Raw genomic sequence first — 18,480 nt, 5'->3', positions numbered from 1 at the left:
ACAGGGCAGAGAGCAGCTGATCTTTCTCATGACACTCAGGTGAGTTGAGGTTGGGAAAAGAAAAGGGTTAAAGTGCGCATGCGAGTTTCTGCCTGTCTGCTACATTGCTAACAAGGAAAAACTCAGGAAGAGATGATGGCAGACTCGGGATCCGAGGAAATAGCGGTGATCGGGAACACCGACCTCACATCGGCAGAACTCGAGAACAACATTAAAAACACGGTATAGCTTCAAACCTATTCTTATTGTAAAAAATAAATAAAAAGTGAGGAATTTGGATTTTGATACTTATTGAGCCTGTTGAATTAATTGGGTTTTCTAGCTACAGACAGTAGTACTGCAGGCCTTATCAATCCACGAAGTTTCGCGAGAGAGCCCTACTGTCATCGAGTCAACAGCAGCTAGCAGGCTGTGCAGAAAAAGACAGCTAAAAGTTAAATCATTGTAATGTCGACGCAGAAGAAAGTTAGCTAGATTGTTCTTCTTAACATGGTTTGCTTGATCATTTTACCAGGAGCTAGCTTGCTAGCACACAACTTTGTTCTGATACAAAGTTAAAGGACTTCGCTAACGATACAGTACTTATTTTAATCTGGGATCAGCTTTAGCTACCAATATTGATGCCCCATATTGCATGTAAACAACATCAAATTATACTTCATTATGGTATTGTTACCATGTTATGACTTGTGAAATATCCTCTTCTAGATGGTCGAGATTGAGAAATGGACTAGTCTTCTAAGAAAGATGGAGATCAGCGTTGGAGAGGCAGAGAAAAGGACTGGGAAGAATACAGTCAACATGCAGGAGATATACACTGTTTACCTAATTGAGACACGGTAAATATGTCTCATCAGCTCTGAATCATCTGTGTGAATGATGATTGTTATAGCCTACATCTTCCAGCGCAACTATTTTGTGACACCACCATGAACAGCTTCTTCCACAATCACACCTCCACCTCCTTGCACCTGCACATAATTACACACATCCCAGTTATTACAGGGGGTCTGACCTTAACGATAATGATTCTAACATCTGACTGTTTTAGAAAAGTGACTTGGGTACACTCACTTCATTGTGAACATGTGATCTAAAGGTTTTGTTTGTCACAAACTGCACATCACACCAGCTTTCTTACTTACTTTTAGCTAGCTATACTATTAACTGGTTTCATGTCCGGTTACTCTCTTTCAGCCACAGAGAGTAGTATTTTTTTGTTGTCCAAGTCTTTAAAAATAACCATGTGTTTTTATTCTGCTTGGAGCAGGACATGCTTGCTATTCCTCATGCACACACATGCCCGCGTGCACACACACACTGGGCCTTTGTTCACCAGTTGGCCATTGAGAGGGGAGTGTGGTGTAACCGGGCCCTCAGTGCAGTTAGGCTGGAGAATGCCCCCCAGCCACTGATGGAGTCCTCCTCTCCTTTGCCTTCTCTCCTTCCTCTTCCTGCTTCTCTGCTCATCTCTTTCTTTCTTGTTATCCTCTCCTCTCTCTGCTTTGTGGTCCCAGTTTGGATTATTAGTGGAGACAGACCATTATGGGTTCTCATTTCCTCCATAGAATCCACGTCATATTTATAAAGTCTCTCTCTATCTTCTATCTTTCTCTGCCGTTCTCTCTGTCAGTAGTCTCTCGCTCTCCTCTTGCTTTATATATACAGTCAAAGGTTTGGACACACCAACTCATTGCAAGGTTTTTCTGGTAGTAGTCACCTGGAATGGATTTCAATTAACAGGTGTGCCTTGTTAAAAGTTCATTTGTGGAATTTCTTTCCTTCTTAATGCATTTAAGCCAAGCAGTTGTGTTGTGACAAGGTTGGGGTGGTATACAGAAGATAGCCCATATTTGGTAAAAGACCAAGTCCATATTATGGCAAGAACAGCTCAAATAAGCAAAGACAAATGACAGTCCATCATTACTTTAAGGCATGAAGGTCAGTCAATCTGAAAATGTCAAGAACTTTGAATGTTTCTTCAAGTGCAGTCGCAAAAACCATCAAGCGCTATGACGAAACTGGCTCTTATGAGGACCGCCACAGGAAGGGAAGATCCAGAGTTACCTTTGCAGCAGAGGATAAGTTCGTTATCAGTCTCAGAAATTCAAGACCAAATAAATAAATTCACAGAGTTCAAGTAACAGACACATCTCAACATCAACTGTTTAGAGGAGACTGCATGAATCAGGCCTTCATGGTCAAATTGCTGCAAAGAAACCACTACTAAAGGACACCAATAATAAGAAGAGACTTGCTTGGGCCAAGAAACACGAGCAATGGACATTAGACCGGTGGAAATATGTTCTTTGGTCTGATGGTACCAACCGCCGCATCTTTGTGAGATGCAGAGTAGGTGAACGGATGACCTCCGCATGTGTGGTTCACACCTTGAAGCATGGAAGAGGAGGTGTGATGGTGTTGGGGTGCTTTGCTGGTGACACTGTCTGTGATTTATTTGGAATTCAAGGCACACTTGACCAGCATGGCTACCACAACAACAACTCGCCATCCCACCTGGTTTGCGCTTAGTGGGACTATCATTTGTTTTTCAACCGGACAATGACCCAACACACCTCCAGGCCGTGTAAGGGCTATTTGACAGAGAAGGAGAGTGATGGAGGGCTGCATCCGTTGACCTGGCCTCCACAATCACCCGATCTCAACCCAATTGAGATGGTTTGGGATGAGTTGGACCACAGAGTGAATGAAAAGCAGCCAACAAGTGCTCAGCAAATGTGGGAACTCTTTCAAGACTGTTGGAAAGCATTCCAGGTGAAGCTGGTTGAGAGAATGCCAAGAGTGTGCAAAGCTATCATCAAGGCAAAGGGTGGCTACTTTGAAGAATCTCAAATATATTTGGATTTGTTTACATTTTTCTTTGGTTACTATATGATTCCATATGTGGTATTTCATAATGTTGATGTCTTCACTATTATTCTACAATGTAGAAAATAGTAAAAAATAAAGAAAAACCCTTGAAGCCCTTGAGACCCTTGAGGTGTGTCCAAACTTTTGACTGGTACTGTAAGTTTTAGCATTGGAGTTCATAGAATTGTGGATAGTACTGTACTTTGTCCCTTTAAAAGATGTATCAAATATTTACTTGGTACTCTTATTTAAGTGCAGTTGTATGACTTCAGTCCTTTCCTTTCTTCTGACAGGCCGGTTGATGCTGTGACAGAAGGTATAATCCCAGCCCCAGACTCCTTATGGAGGAGATACAGCGAGTTTGAGCTACTCAGAAACTACTTGTTGGTCACTTATCCCTTTGTCGTTGTTGCCCCGTTACCCGAGAAGAGGGTATGTGAGAACAAGGAGGATGCCTTGGAATAAATTAATGCAGTATAGTTTAGGAGGTGATATTTGTAGAATGATGTACTTAACTACAGTACCCATAATGCTCTGTACTGCATCCAGTTTTAACTTAGTAAAGACAATGGTGTTCCATCTCCTTATCAACATAATAGTAATTCTTTGTCTGTTTCTCACAGGCAGAGATTGTGTGGCACAAGCTGTCAGCGGACAACATGGACCCAGACTTTGTGGAGAGAAGGAGGGTTGGACTGGAGAACTTCCTGCTCCGATTAGCCTCCCACCCAGTTCTCTGCAATGACAAGATCTTCTACATCTTCCTCACTGAGGTTAGTTAGCTTCTTTGTAGCCAAGCTGCTATACACCATAACTGGGTGAATCCAGTGTGATTCCAATCTGTTTGTGCTGTCTTGCCAACTCCCTTGTTATGTGTGACAAGGACCATAGTGATCCAACAATTGTTAGCAAAACCTACATTCCTCCCTCTCAAGACTACAACAGTACCAGTAGCTAGTCAATTGTGCTGTTCATAGGTTTTGACAGGATATACCCTTGACAGAAAAGAGATATCACAGACAAGGACCATTTCCTTACTCAGTTTCTTTGTAGCACTGAGAAGTGTTGTGGAAATAATGTCTTGTGAAGTAGACCTACAGCTTAACTCTTTACTGACAAGAGTTGTGTGAGTGTTGCTGTAGTTGAAAGGATCACCTTTGCCCTTTTGAGTTGATACTGTGACAGTGTACCCCCAGTGCCCCCATGCATCAGGCTCTCCTATCTCTGATGGTCTTTGTCAAAGTCACACGGCATCCTCTCTCTGTCCCACAGGAAAAAGGATGGAAGGAAATGGTGTACGAGACAGGATTTCAAGCAAAGGTTCTCCATCAGCACTTAATGATCTCATCATGGTTGCGTTGTCATGTCAACTCTCTTAGATAAGATGTACCTTACTCAATCCTCATCAGACTTTGCAAACTACAGCAGTGCAATAAAGTAGAAGTTTGTAAAGTTTGTAATCTGTGTAAACAAATGCATATGTATATTTAGGACTTCTGATTTCTTTTAAACAACTCTTAATTGTAATATTTATTCTGAAATGTTTTCGGTCTCAAAGGTAAAGTGTTGTCTAAAATGATGCAGGTCCTCAATAACAACCTCTGATCTAACAAAACTGTGGGGGAATGAATGTGTTTCTAATTTATTGGTCTGTTTTTTTAACAGGCTGATTCCAGGTTGAAAGCTATGAATGCAGCATTCAGGGTGAAGAATCCAGACAAGTAGGCCATATAAAATATCTGTCCCAAATAGCACCCTAACCCTACTGTATATAGTGCACTGGACTCTGGTCGAAAGTAGTACACTTTTGGGGCAGATTCACTGTTTTCTTGTCACTGTTTTCTTTTGTGTGAAGCCAACCATACACTTCCATCTTCATGTGTTGTAACTTAATTTAATGTGTCTGTCTCTACTATTCATCCCTTTGCTCTGTATTTGATGTACTTCCATACTTGGTTCTGGGACTGTGTGGGAAGTAGAGTTGGATCAGGTCAATGTAAGTTCGAACATTGACTCTTGTCTTGTTTATCTGTCTTGCTGGAAAGAAAGTGTTGATTTAAGTAGTGATTGGGTGAATTCTTGCTCTTCTCTGACCCTGGCGTCTGCAGACGGTTTACAGAGCTGAAACACTACAGCGACGAGCTACAGGCTGTAGTCTCCCAGCTGCTGAGAGTACGGGCAGTGAGTACAGGGAGCTGTCAGCATATTCACACATCTTACTGACTAGACTGACTACCAGACCTGAGTCAAATACTATTTGAAATCTTTCAAAAAACTTTGAGTGTTTGGCCTAGCCTGCCAGTTTTGGAACTATTATATGGTTCCATTGAGCCAGGCAAGCTAAATCAAGCGAAGATAAAGTATTTGAAATGATTTCAAATCGTATTTGAACCCAGGTTTGTTAACTATACTCCCATACTGTCAGCTGTAACATGCATTTTACTGACTAGACTAGACATACAGTGGGTAGGGAGCCATTTCATACACACCTGAGCAGGCTTGGAAGTTGACATACATTAGAAGGATAAAACACACAGCTGGTCTTGTCTGATAAAAGTGGATTTGCTGCAGCTGTAACACACAGCTTCATGACTAGACTAGGACTAGACATACAGCTGGCTGTAACACACAGGCTGGCCACACTCAGCATATTCACACTTACTAGACTGACAACACTAGCACACTGACAGCTGTAACAAACAACTTATGTTGCGTCCCAATACGACACCCTATTCCCTACACAGTACAGAAATACACAGAACATAGAACATAAAAATAGAAGCAGCGGAATCAAAGAAACTGTGCAAAATCTTTCTCCAGAGGGTAGCAGATCGACTGTATGGGGTGTACAAAGTGCATGGAAACTATGGACGAGTCTTCAGGTAAGACAAGTGCTCTGTTTGGAAGAAAGGGTGAAGTGTATTGCTGCTGCACTATGAACAATGTAATGACTTAATTAGTGTCAAATATACAGTGCCTTGCGAAAGTATTCGGCCCCCTTGAACTTTGCGACCTTTTGCCACATTTCAGGCTTCAAACATAAAGATATAAAACTGTATTTTTTTTGTGAAGAATCAACAACAGGTGGGACACAATCATGAAGTGGAACGACATTTATTGGATATTTCAAACTTTTTTAACAAATCAAAAACTGAAAAATTGGGCGTGCAAAATTATTCAGCCCCTTTACTTTCAGTGCAGCAAACTCTCTCCAGAAGTTCAGTGAGGATCTCTGAATGATCCAATGTTGACCTAAATGACTAATGATGATAAATACAATCCACCTGTGTGTAATCAAGTCTCCGTATAAATGCACCTGCACTGTGATAGTCTCAGAGGTCCGTTAAAAGCGCAGAGAGCATCATGAAGAACAAGGAACACACCAGGCAGGTCCGAGATACTGTTGTGAAGGAGTTTAAAGCCGGATTTGGATACAAAAAGATTTCCCAAGCTTTAAACATCCCAAGGAGCACTGTGCACGTGATAATATTGAAATGGAAGGAGTATCAGACCACTGCAAATCTACCAAGACCTGGCCGTCCCTCTAAACTTTCAGCTCATACAAGGAGAAGACTGATCAGAGATGCAGCCAAGAGACCCATGATCACTCTGGATGAACTGCAGAGATCTACAGCTGAGGTGGGAGACTCTGTCCATAGGACAACAATCAGTCGTATATTGCACAAATCTGGCCTTTATGGAAGAGTGGCAAGAAGAAAGCCATTTCTTAAAGATATCCATAAAAAGTGTAGTTTAAAGTTTGCCACAAGCCACCTGGGAGACACACCAAACATGTGGAAGAAGGTGCTCTGGTCAGATGAAACCAAAATTGAACTTTTTGGCAACAATGCAAAATGTTATGTTTGGCGTAAAAGCAACACAGCTCATCACCCTGAACACACCATCCCCACTGTCAAACATGGTGGTGGCAGCATCATGGTTTGGGCCTGCTTTTCTTCAGCAGGGACAGGGAAGATGGTTAAAATTGATGGGAAGATGGATGGAGCCAAATACAGGACCATTCTGGAAGAAAAATTGATGGAGTCTGCCAAAGACCTGAGACTGGGACGGAGATTTGTCTTCCAACAAGACAATGATCCAAAACATAAAGCAAAATCTACAATGGAATGGTTCTAAAATAAACATATCCAGGTGTTAGAATGGCCAAGTCAAAGTCCAGACCTGAATCCAATCGAGAATCTGTGGAAAGAACTGAAAACTGCTGTTCACAAATGCTCTCCATCCAACCTCACTGAGCTCGAGCTGTTTTGCAAGGAGGAATTGAAATTTTTTCCCGTCTCTCGATGTGCAAAACTGAGAGAGACATACCCCAAGCGACTTACAGCTGTAATCGCAGCAAAAGGTGGCGCTACAAAGTATTAACTTAAGGGGGCTGAATAATTTTGCACGCCCAATTTTTCAGTTTTTGATTTGTTAAAAAAGTTTGAAATATCCAATAAATGTCGTTCCACTTCATGATTGTGTCCCACTTGTTGTTGATTCTTCACAAAAAAATACAGTTTTATATCTTTATGTTTGAAGCCTGAAATGTGGCAAAAGGTTGCAAAGTTCAAGGGGGCCGAATACTTTCGCAAGGCACTGTATATTTGTTTCATGTGAAATATCTGCTCTGTGCTTGTTGGACAGTGAGTGGAGTGCCATAGAGAAAGAGATGGGAGATGGACTACAAAGTGCTGGTCATCACATGGATGCGTAAGTGTTTGTTTTTTAATGACATGTAACCACACAATAATCTCCCATATAAATCCATAACAACTTTATTGTATTACATCAGGATTGTATTGCAAGTATTTTCCTCCTCTCCTATCCCTTGGACATAAAAGAATTTAACCTTTATTTAACTGGAAAAGGCAGTTAAGATCAAATTCTTATTTACAATGTCAACCTACCGAGGAACAGTGGGTTAACTGCCTTGTTCAGGGGCAGAACGACAGATTTTTACCTTGTCAGCTCGGGGATTCGATCCAGCAACGTTTCGGTTACTGGTCCAACGCTCTAACCAGTAGGCTACCTGCCGCCCCAACATCAGTTTCTCTCCCTGTCAGCAGATGCATCTGAAATGGCACCCGACTCTCTATGTACCCTGGTCAAAGGTAGTTCCCTATATGGTGAATAGGGCGCCATTTCATACGCAAGCCAGTCTCTCTCGTTAGCCTCTGAGACCTCATACAGGCTCATTGAAGGAGCTGATATAGTGATGTGTTGCACAACCCCCCTTCACCCCAGCAATGCTCTACATAGTACATGGTTTCCCCTAGTTAAGCTATACAACACATTTGCCGTGTTTGATTTGAAAGCAGTTCAGGTTTCAAGCACAAGGTCTGGTGTAGCAGGTAGTCGACCATGGGGAATGGGGAGACTTGTGTTGTGAAGGTTCTGGGTTCCAGCTGAGAACTGGCTGGCACCTAGCCAGAGGCTTTTAATTTCAACTTGGGTACTGTGTATAGTTCTCTTTAAGTATCACAAGTGTTCTTGGCCCTGTCCTTGGACACACACACACACACACACACACACACACACACACACCTTGGTGTGGTAACATGATTAGCCCTTACCCTGTCACTGATGGGTTCCAGATTGCAAGGCTCAACTCTAGAGGTCAGGGGTCACAGCGCTGGGACAGCTGAGGCGTACCAACGAAAGGCAGCATTTCTGTCAACGGTTGATTCCCAAATGGCACCCTATTCTCTATTTAGTGCATTACTTTTGACCAGGACCAATAGGGCTCTGGTCAAAGGTAGTGTACTTAATAAGGAATAGGGTGCCACTTGGGACATATACAACCTAGCTTTTAAGCCTCTGTTAATGGTCATAGTGAAGACAGATCATATTTCTCAGCCAGTCTCACCCATTGTCAGGTGTCTGTCAGAGCTATAAAACTGTGATATTTGAGTCTCACTTCTGAGAGGGTGTAATGAAATATAGCAGATGTATTCTTGTAGATTCCTCTTCCTCTTTGCTGCAGGTAGGGCTGGGCGGTATACCGTATTTAAGCAATAAGGCATGAGTCTTTGTAGTATATGGCCAATATACACAACACAAAGCGTAGTGCCTGGATACAGCCCTTAGCCGTGGTATATTGGCCATATACCACAAAGCCCAGAGGTGCCTTATTACTATTATAAACTGGTCACCAACGTAATTAGAGCAGTAAAAATAAATGTTTTGTCATACCTGTGGTATATGGTCTGATATATCACGTCTGTCAGCCAATCAGCATTCAGGGTTTTAACCACCCAGATTATATATTATATTATAATTTACTATATTCACCGGTATTGATGCACAGACCGGTTTGGGTTTTTACTTTACCTTCTGTAAAGATATTTCAATGTTTGATTTGTTAAATGTGATACACAATTTTGGCACGTGTAATGTCCGTTTTAGAGTTTACTCTATTTTCTACTTGAGTCGTCTTTCTCCCTCACCTCCTATTGCATGCACTGAATGAGAACGGCTGCATGCCCCTTCCCACACCAAGCCCTGCCCCCGTCACTCAAGGAGAGAGCAGATGCTCGACTACGGAGTCACAAGTACTTTCTTGCTGTTCACTTTGCAGTCTATACATGGTCAGATGGATGCAACAAAATGTTGGTGACATGCTGCTTTCCACAAGCGTTTTATAATTACACTATTAGTTTGTATCTTACTGTCTGCAAACTATTGTCTGCTAGTTTGTCTTTTCTTAGCAAGTTAATCGCTAGTTATATGGCTAGCTTTCTAGACGATACCAACCCTACAATTACGGTGAGATATGGGCTGGAAAACGTACCTCAATGCAGCGATGGGATATGCCACTCTACTCCAAATGTAACTTTTAACCACACTGATATATTGAGAAGATTGAAGTACTGCTAGATTTCCCAGAAAACGGGCCTATTCGTCATCATGCTAGCTAGCAGTAGCCACCGCAGCCATTTTGGAATGACAGTGTCAGCCAATCTGCTCCTTTGTTGTTCAACGTGACGTCCCATTCCATAATGGCTGTATGGCTACTGATATCTAGCATGAGGAAGAAAAGGGCAGTTTTTTCTGGTAGAACTAGCAATATTTGAATCTTCTTGTGTAGTAAGGTCAAATTTGGAGTAGAGTGGCATATCCCATCCCTGCATTGAGGTATGTTTACTGACCCATATCTCGCGCTGATTCCATGGTGTCTTACTGTAACCATGATTTTGTTCCGACCCCAGTGCAGCTCAGTGGAAACAAGTGTAACAGTAGGGTCGGTATCTTCTGGCAATCTGGCTAGCTAGCTTGATAAATGTACTAAGAGTCAGAGCAAACATAGTTATCTAATACAGTCTGGTGCCAGTGCTGGTGTAGGCCTAGAAAAGCATGTTTGTGCAACGGTATCTTCTAAATCAGAGAGAAATAGACAGGTTGGTTGTTCAGCAAGGGGCAAAATAAACGGGGTTGGCTTAGATTGTTGACAACATGTAAACTATATTTCGTGTCTAATGTTTATTGAATACATATATACCTTTGCACCAGGAAAATACATGTCTGTCAAATACATTATTACATTTGTTGGTTGGTTAGATATCTAGTGAATTGTTTTTTGCCATATTAGCATAGACATGACAGTCAAAACACCTCAAAACAAGCCATGGTATCAATAATAAGATGAAACAAGCCACTTACGATTCCCCCATGGCAGTTTCTTGTAATTGTTGCTAGCCATCTGTCCACCCAGAATCACAACACACAGACTTCTGCCTCATTGAATCATGTGCATTGTTTGTGGCGGTTCGTTAATCCGTCTAGAGGCAAAGCATGAATATGTTAGCTAGCTACATAAGGTAGGAAAACATGTCATGTAACATCTAATTAGGGTCATCTGAAAACACTGATCAACACTTTGGTTCCCCTGTCAATAATTTCTCCCTGGCTTATTCATCTTTTGTCACGTCAAACAACAATGTATTCAAGGTGCTGCCCACTATATTTAATCATTCTATTCAATAATCATTCTATTTCTATGATTCCAACAGTTAACCAAGTAGCTAGGCATAGATGTTTTGCCCATGTCATGCAGCCCTGCATGGCACAGTGGAAATAAAAACAAAAGTGCAGGAAATTTATGAAAATATTGAAATAATAACCATCATATCAATGTAAATTTGGAGTCATGCGATTTGTTGTTGTCCTCCCACTATGACTTGGAAAAGCATGCAGTTTATTAGGCTACAGATTAAATAAATGATGATGAACTTCACAGGGTGGTGAAAGTGCACGGTGATGAGCTTGATGCTCCTTTCCAATAACTATCGATGGTCTTATTCTGGTGACATGATGACCGATGCTTAGCTGCCATTTGACAAACAAAAATGATCTCACTCATCTATAATAATGTCATCATGTAGGTAGCCTACTCACACTGTATCTAGGAGCTGTTGGCAAGAGTGCACGTGCCAAGACCAGAGTGGGCATATTTGCTATACAGTGCCTTCGGAAACTATTCAGACCCCTTGGCTTTTTCCACATTTTGTTACATTACAGCCTTATTCTAAAATGTATAAAAATACATTCCTCAAACTACACACAATACCCCATAATGACAAAGTGAAAACAGGTTTTTAGAAATTTTAGTAAATGTATAAAAAACATATCTTATTTAAGTATTCAGACCCTTTGCTACGAAACTTGAAATTGAGCTCAGGTGCATCCTGTTTCCATTGATCATCCTTGATGTTTCTACAACTTCATTGGAGTCCACCTGTGGTAAATTACATTGATTGGACATGATTTGGAAAGGCACACACCTGTGTATATAAGGTCCCACAGTTGACAGTGCATGTCAGAGCAAAAACCAAGCCATGAGGTCGAAGGAATTGTCCGTAGAGCTCAGAGACAGGATTGTGTCGAGGCACAGATCTGGTGACGGGTACCAGATAATTTCTGCAGCATTGAAGGTCCACAAGAACACAGTAGGCTCCACCATTCTTAAATGGAGGACGTTTGTAACCACCAAGACTCTTCCTAGAACTGGCCACCCGGCCAAACTGAGCAATCGGGGGAGAAGGGCCTTGGTCAGGGAGTTGACCAAGAACCCGATGGTCACTCTGACAGAGCACTAGAGTTCTTCTGTAGCGATGGGAGAACCTTCCAGAATGACAACCATCATTGCAGCACTCCACCAATCAGGCCTTTGTGGTAGAGTGGCCAGATGGAAGGCACTCCTCAGTAAACGGCACATGACAGCCCGCTTGGAGTTTGCCAAAGGGCACCTAAAGGACTCAGACCATGAGAAAAAAGATTCTGGTCTGATGAAACCAAGATTGAACTCTTTGGCCTGAATTCCAAGCGTCACATCTGGAGGAAACCTGCCATCATCCCCATGGTGAAGCATGGTGGAGGCAGCATCATGCTGTGGGGATGTTTTTCAGTGGCAGGGACTGGGAGACTAGTCAGGATGGAGGCAAAGTACAGAGAGATCCTTGATGAAAACCTGCTCCAGAGCACTCAGGACCACAGACTGGGGTGAAGGTTCACCTTCCAACAGGACATTGACATTAAGCACACAGTCAAGACAACACAGGAGTGGCTTCGGGACAAGTCTCTGAATGTCCTTGAGTGGCCCAGCCAGAACCCCAATCGAACTTCTCTGGAGAGACCTGAAAATAGCTGTGCAGCAACAGTTCCCATCCAACCTGTCAGAGCTTGAGGATCTGCAGAGAAGAATGGGAGAAACTCTCCAAATACAGGTGTGCCAAGCTTGTAGCGTCATACCCAAGAAGACTCGAGGCTGTAATCGCTGCCAAATGTGCTTCAACAAAGTAGAGTAAAGGGTCTGAATAATTATGTAAAAGTGATTTAGGTTTTTTATTTGTAAAAATGTACAAACATTTCTAAAAACCTGTTATTAACTTGGCATTATGGGAATTGTGTGAAGATTGATTAAAAAAAACATTTTGATCCATTTTAGAATAAGGCTGTAACAAAATGTGGGAAACGTCAAGGGGTCTGAATACTTTCCGAATGCACTTTATAATGCATCATTTGTTGTGAGAAAACCATCAGTATTGAAAATGCGATAGAAACCCATTTAACTTGTATTTTTTATTCGGTACAGAATTTAACTGCAAAAGTTTATATGTGCACTACATCATCACACGCGGCCTTTTATCCGCAACAAGTCAATTTGATGGAAACGTATGCTGATTATTTTTTTACTATTCGCATGAAAATCTGTTGCCAATTGGATGGAAACCTAGCTACTGACTGGAATGGATGTATTTTGGGTGTCCTTGCTGCATGGTATTCATGATTCCTTGTCCATCTGTACAGGGTGTGATGGATTAAAGGAAATGTATTCATACTCCCATCTCTTGCCTGCAGGTATGATGCTTCAGTCTTACTTTAGTGAGCTGATGTAGTTTCCCCATCCTTCTGTTTAATGGTGTGATCAAGTAAAGCAAATGTATCCATATGGACTCCCCTCTTGTCTACAGGTATGCTGCTTCTGTAGATGATATTCTGGAGGAAGAGGAGCACTATGCTGATCAGCTGAAGGAGTACCTATTCTATACTGAGGCACTAAGGTACAGTATACCTACTGAACACCAGGACTGCTGCTGTAGGCCAAGTAAATATCACCTTATAAACCCTATTGTCAACCAAGATACAGAAAGATCATTATGCCAAATCACTAGTCATTGTGTTCTGGGTTGTGCTTGTTATGGAGGTAGCTTCACATCCTCACGTCAACTTGCCAAAGACGTGTGTGGACCACTGTTGACCTTTGCCAATGGCATACTGAATTCCAACTCACTGAGCCCCCTCATTGAATCTATTGAACAGCCCTCATGACACTGTATGGTGCAGAATGATCATACATCTACATAGTACAGTAGCAACCATGATGAGCAGCTAGGCATCAGTACATCCAGTAGCAACCATGATGATCAGCAAAGGCCTCTGTTTCTGCAGGGCAGTGTGCAGGAAGCATGAGTTGACACAGTTTGAGCTGGAGATGGCTGCACAGGACTTAGCCTCTAAGAAACAGCAGAAGGAGGAGCTGGTCACAGGGGTGAGTCATCACACAAGGTTCAAGCCATCTCCACAGCTAGGAAGAACCAGGTTGCATGCCAAATGGCTCCCTATATAGTGCACTACTTTCAATGAGGGCCTGTATGGCCCTGAACTGCACTTTTGATTAAGGGCTTGTAAGTAAGTATTTCACAGTAAAGTCTACACTTGTTGTATTCGGCGCATGTGGCAAATAAAGTTTGATTTGATTTAGGGGCATAGAGTGCCATTTTGGACATAGCCTCAGTTTCTAAAGAGACACATGGAGCTCCTCAGCAAATAATGAGGCAATAGATAGCAAGCACATAAATAAAATCAATTTAGTCTAAAGTTGCTGTGAAGCTTATCCAAACCTTAAAGAATGACCAGATGGAATGTTGAGCTTTCCTTCCCTGTGTTCAGACTGTGCGGACGTTCTCACTGAAGGGGATGACCAGTAAGCTGTTTGGCCAGGAGACTGCAGAGCAGAGGGAGGCTAAGTTACAAGTGTTAGAACAGCAGATAGAGGAGGGAGAGGAGGCTGTGAAAGAGAAGAACACCGAGAGCGAGTGAGAAACCAACATAATTTCTGTCTCTAACCCTCTGTCTCTCTCGCTCTCTCTATGGCTCCTTTGATTGTCCACCATGTTATAATTGAATCACTTTATTTGCTGCTTTAATCAGCTGCTTTGGAGGTTGACCAGCTGACCATTTTTGTTTTTAGTTTTAAGGATCTGAGAAGGTTATAAAGCCAGTCTTTCTCTCTCCGCAGTGAGTTTGTGAAGACTGCCTGGATAGACATTGAGCACTTTAAAGACCAAAAGGACCGGGACCTGAAGGAGGCCCTAATTAGCTATGCAATCATGCAGATCAGCAGGTGTAAAAAGGTGACACGTCCCCACAGATACTTAAAATGTATTGAGTATTCTGCCTGTAAATTTGTATATTTTGTGTTCTTTTATCAATACCAAATATATTGTAAAATACTGTATTACTGTGCTGCATAATACAAATTCCTCTGTTAAATTCCTGTTTTGCTCTTTCTTTCTGTCCCTCTTTCTCAATTTTAATTCAAATGGATTTATTGGCTTGGGAAACGTATGTTTACATTGCCAAAGCAAGTGAAATGGATAATAAACAAAAGTGAAACATTCTCTCTCTCTCTCTCTGTCTCTCTCTCTCAGGGAATACAAGTGTGGACCAACGCAAAGGAGTGTTTCAACAAGATGTGATCTTCAGGGCCGAAACAGGCCCTCCAAACAAACAGCAAAACAGACCATGCTTCTTTTCAGGGGACTCCTCCTGGGGTTGCATCCCAAATTGCACTGTATTCCCTAAATAGTGTGCTACTTTTGACCAGAGCCCTGTGGGGTCTGTTCACTATATAGGGAACAGGGTGCTTTTTGGGACAGATTCCTGGACACAGTCCCTATGATCCTTATGGCAACATTGATCATGTATGCTCAAGAACAAACAAATTAATAATAATTTTTCTATATCTTTATCATGTCCGATTGCTAGCTGCCTTGATTTGATCGACTTGCAATTGCAGTTATTTCTCAGTGACTGTCTGACAAATGTGTTTTTTCATACAAATGTATTTTCGCTGAAATGCTGATTTAAGGTTATTCACCAAGCACTTATATTAATTTGTTTATAGAGATGCCAAGAAATGTGGACTGAATCCAATTTTCCTATTCTGCCTTTTACACAATGTTCAAAATCACGTCATAAGATTAGTCTTGAATATTTTCTATGAATTCCCTGGTTTTCCCAAAAATCCGGGCTGGAGGATTCCAAGAATCAGGAGGGAACAAGCTGGAAATCCGGAATTCTCAAACCAGGATTAATGGAAAACCAGAGAATTTATTGACAGTTCCAAGAATTTTGCATCCCTACATAAGATTACAACTGTTTAGATTTTTGTTTGTTATTGAACCTTTAACCATGCATGTCAATTAACAACAAATTATTATTTACAATGGAGGCAGGAGGCAATTAGACTAGTCCTATAAGAATGTGCTTGCCGTTTATTTTACATGCATAATTCACTTGTGTTTTTGTCAATTTTATACTTGTGGGTGGTATATTGACCTTTGTCTTTTCTACCCTCTCAGTGCATTGTCCCAGTATACTAAAATAAGGTGTTCAACCTTTTCAGATGTTTTTGTACAACATTAAGAATGTAACCCTCCTATTTAAATGGCTTACTGTACTTTGCCATTCAAAACATACTCAGGCACTTGGCCTTAAGTAACCACTATGATGAATGGCAGGCTTGTCATTTCTGAAGAGTGGGTGGGTCAGTGTTTTGATAAATCTAGCCAAAGGAACAGGAAGGTCACACAGGAAAGACAGGATGTGATAATTTACTTATGGTAGTGTTGTGCGTGTACTGGGGATGCAGCCAAAATGACTACCTATGCTCTATATAGTGCATTACTTTTGACCAGAGCACTAAGGGCCCTGGTCTAAATTAGTGCACTAAATAGGAAAGGGTGCAATTTGGGACACAACCCCTGGCCTCTTGCATCTCTGTTCACTCTAAGGGCTAGGGGAGGAGGTGCAATGTTAATCGTGAATTTGGGATGAGATCAGAGCGCTCTGGCAGGAAATTGCACTGTTTATGCGGTTGTAAGGTTGTAATCATTGTGCCAAAAATACACTAATAAATAGGAAGAATTCTAGTTTAAGGTCTCTTAAAATCATGTGTGTGGTGTGTTTGTTTAAATGTTTATATAATTTCAAATAAACTACCGTAACCCTTATTACTTTTACTACAAGGTAGAAGCATACAGCTGCGCTTATAGCAGAACACTATGCGCATTTGTTGATGCTGTATTTCCTGCTGTGAGGAGTGCTTTTAAAGTGCAGTCCAACGATGAATTAGTCTGCATTTACACAGGCAGCCCAATTCTGATCTTTTTTCACTAGTTGGTCTTTTGACCAATGAGATCAACTCTGAAAAAGCTCTGATGTGAAAAGCTCTGGTGTTATTGTTCAAAAGACCAATCATAATTGGGCTGCTTGTGTTTACGCAGCCTAACTGACCTCAGGTTTTTCCTCTGACTTTGCCACCCACCTCTCTCACACACAGCATTAATTAAGCAATAAGGAATGAGAACCTGGGAATTAACTCCCAAAGGGCTGTTCGAGGCAAAGCCAAGGGCCAATAAAGAGCCTTTTGGAGGGTGTTATCTACGATTTGCTTTTATAAAATGGTTGCCAACATATTAAAAAATATTAATATCATTGTTTTAATTTGTAAATTATTTTTATTTCATCCTTCCACCAGACCATATAGTTCGGGCAAAAGCCAGTCATTAGGATGGAGGTTCTATAGTTGCTAGCTAAACATCCCCTTACAAGATTGCAGTTTTGAAACTGCATTAAAAGTGCAGTAACTGCAGTCGACTGGTATTTTGGACGCTGTAATTGCAGGATAACTGCAGTTATACTTCACTATAATTGTAGTTACACTGCAAAATTACTACAGTAAAAAAACGTACTGAAGTTAAACTGCAGTTATACTGCAATCTTTTTTTGTAATGGTCCTACCCCAGTGTTATCCAAGCTCAGTCCTTGGGATCAAGTGGCGCACATTTTGTTATTTGCCCTAACAATACACAGCTGATTCAAAGCTTGATGATTAGTTGATTATTTAAACCAGCTGTGTTCTCCCTACATAAAAAAACAAAATGTGCACCCCTTGGTGTCCCGAGGACCGAGTTTTCTATTTTCAATGGTTGCTATCAGTGGTGATTTTAGCATGTAAATCTTGGTGGGGCAAACTGTATAATGTTCTCCCTACATAAAGAGTTTTCTTTTCAGCACCATAGAGTGAATCCTTACCACAGCTACACCTGACTAGAGCCTTGTCTGGCAGCAAAACAGTTCATTTAACCTCATTTACAGACTTTTTAAAAAAACATAGCTGATATGGCTGACTTGCTTAAACAAATGTGGTTTCTACTGACAATTGAGATGTACAAACTATGGCATAAGGGAACGATGAGCAGATAAGAGGCAATACGTCATTTTGATTAAGACATGAATTAATGAGAAAGCTTAGACGGGCGTAGTCCATATAACTATTTGTTCAGCTCTTTTGAAATGTACAGTGACAGAATTCAGAACACAGTATTCTCCCTGTACACCAAGTCAGAACCGTAAGATAAATAAAGGGGGCATATAAACAGACAATGAAAGCTCTTACAATATTCGATGATGACATTTCGTTAAAACAGGCTATGGGCTACATGTGGACCTCCAAGTTAGAAGAGTATGCTAAATTATGAGGGGGAAAGGGACCAAATTATTAGGGTGAGGCATATGGGCTACTAACAGATTACTACACAACATATATTCCGTAGCTACATTATACATATCTCCCTGGCATATTACATAATTTATGCAGTAGCAAATAATACATTTTTGGACTCACCGTTGTGCTTTGCTCACTTGAACAGGAAGGTGGTGCAGTGATCCTTCTTGTGGGCAAATTTTGTCAAGAACTTTGTCATCAGTCTGGCATTCTCTGGATCTAGGGTGCTTTCAAGACAACTAGGAACTCTGAAAAAA

At 41.4% G+C, this 18,480-nt stretch overlaps 1 protein-coding gene across 2 annotated transcripts; it reads left to right on the top strand.

Annotated features, from left to right (window-relative positions):
- The first annotated feature begins 27 nt into the window (after nucleotides 1–27).
- Nucleotides 28–16,604, top strand: snx4 (sorting nexin 4). 2 transcript variants are annotated; one of them, XM_024407536.2, is made up of 14 exons: nucleotides 41–222; nucleotides 709–839; nucleotides 3,165–3,303; nucleotides 3,495–3,644; nucleotides 4,144–4,191; nucleotides 4,537–4,592; nucleotides 4,980–5,052; nucleotides 5,692–5,753; nucleotides 7,519–7,584; nucleotides 13,344–13,433; nucleotides 13,822–13,921; nucleotides 14,323–14,468; nucleotides 14,672–14,786; nucleotides 15,084–16,604. In XM_024407536.2, the coding sequence occupies exons 1-14, from the start codon at nucleotides 133–135 to the stop codon at nucleotides 15,129–15,131; spliced, it is 1,314 nt and encodes a 437-aa protein (XP_024263304.1). In that variant the 5' UTR covers nucleotides 41–132; the 3' UTR covers nucleotides 15,132–16,604. The 2 variants fall into 2 exon arrangements, with proteins under 2 accessions (XP_024263311.1, XP_024263304.1); XM_024407543.2 differs by lacking the exons at nucleotides 13,822–13,921; nucleotides 14,323–14,468 and having other exon boundaries at nucleotides 28–222.
- Nucleotides 16,605–18,480: the final 1,876 nt, after the last annotated feature.

The sequence above is a fragment of the Oncorhynchus tshawytscha genome, linkage group LG03 (assembly GCF_018296145.1).
Source record: "Oncorhynchus tshawytscha isolate Ot180627B linkage group LG03, Otsh_v2.0, whole genome shotgun sequence".
Taxonomy (NCBI): Eukaryota; Metazoa; Chordata; class Actinopteri; order Salmoniformes; family Salmonidae; genus Oncorhynchus; species Oncorhynchus tshawytscha.
This window is presented reverse-complemented; position numbering and strand designations above follow the sequence as displayed.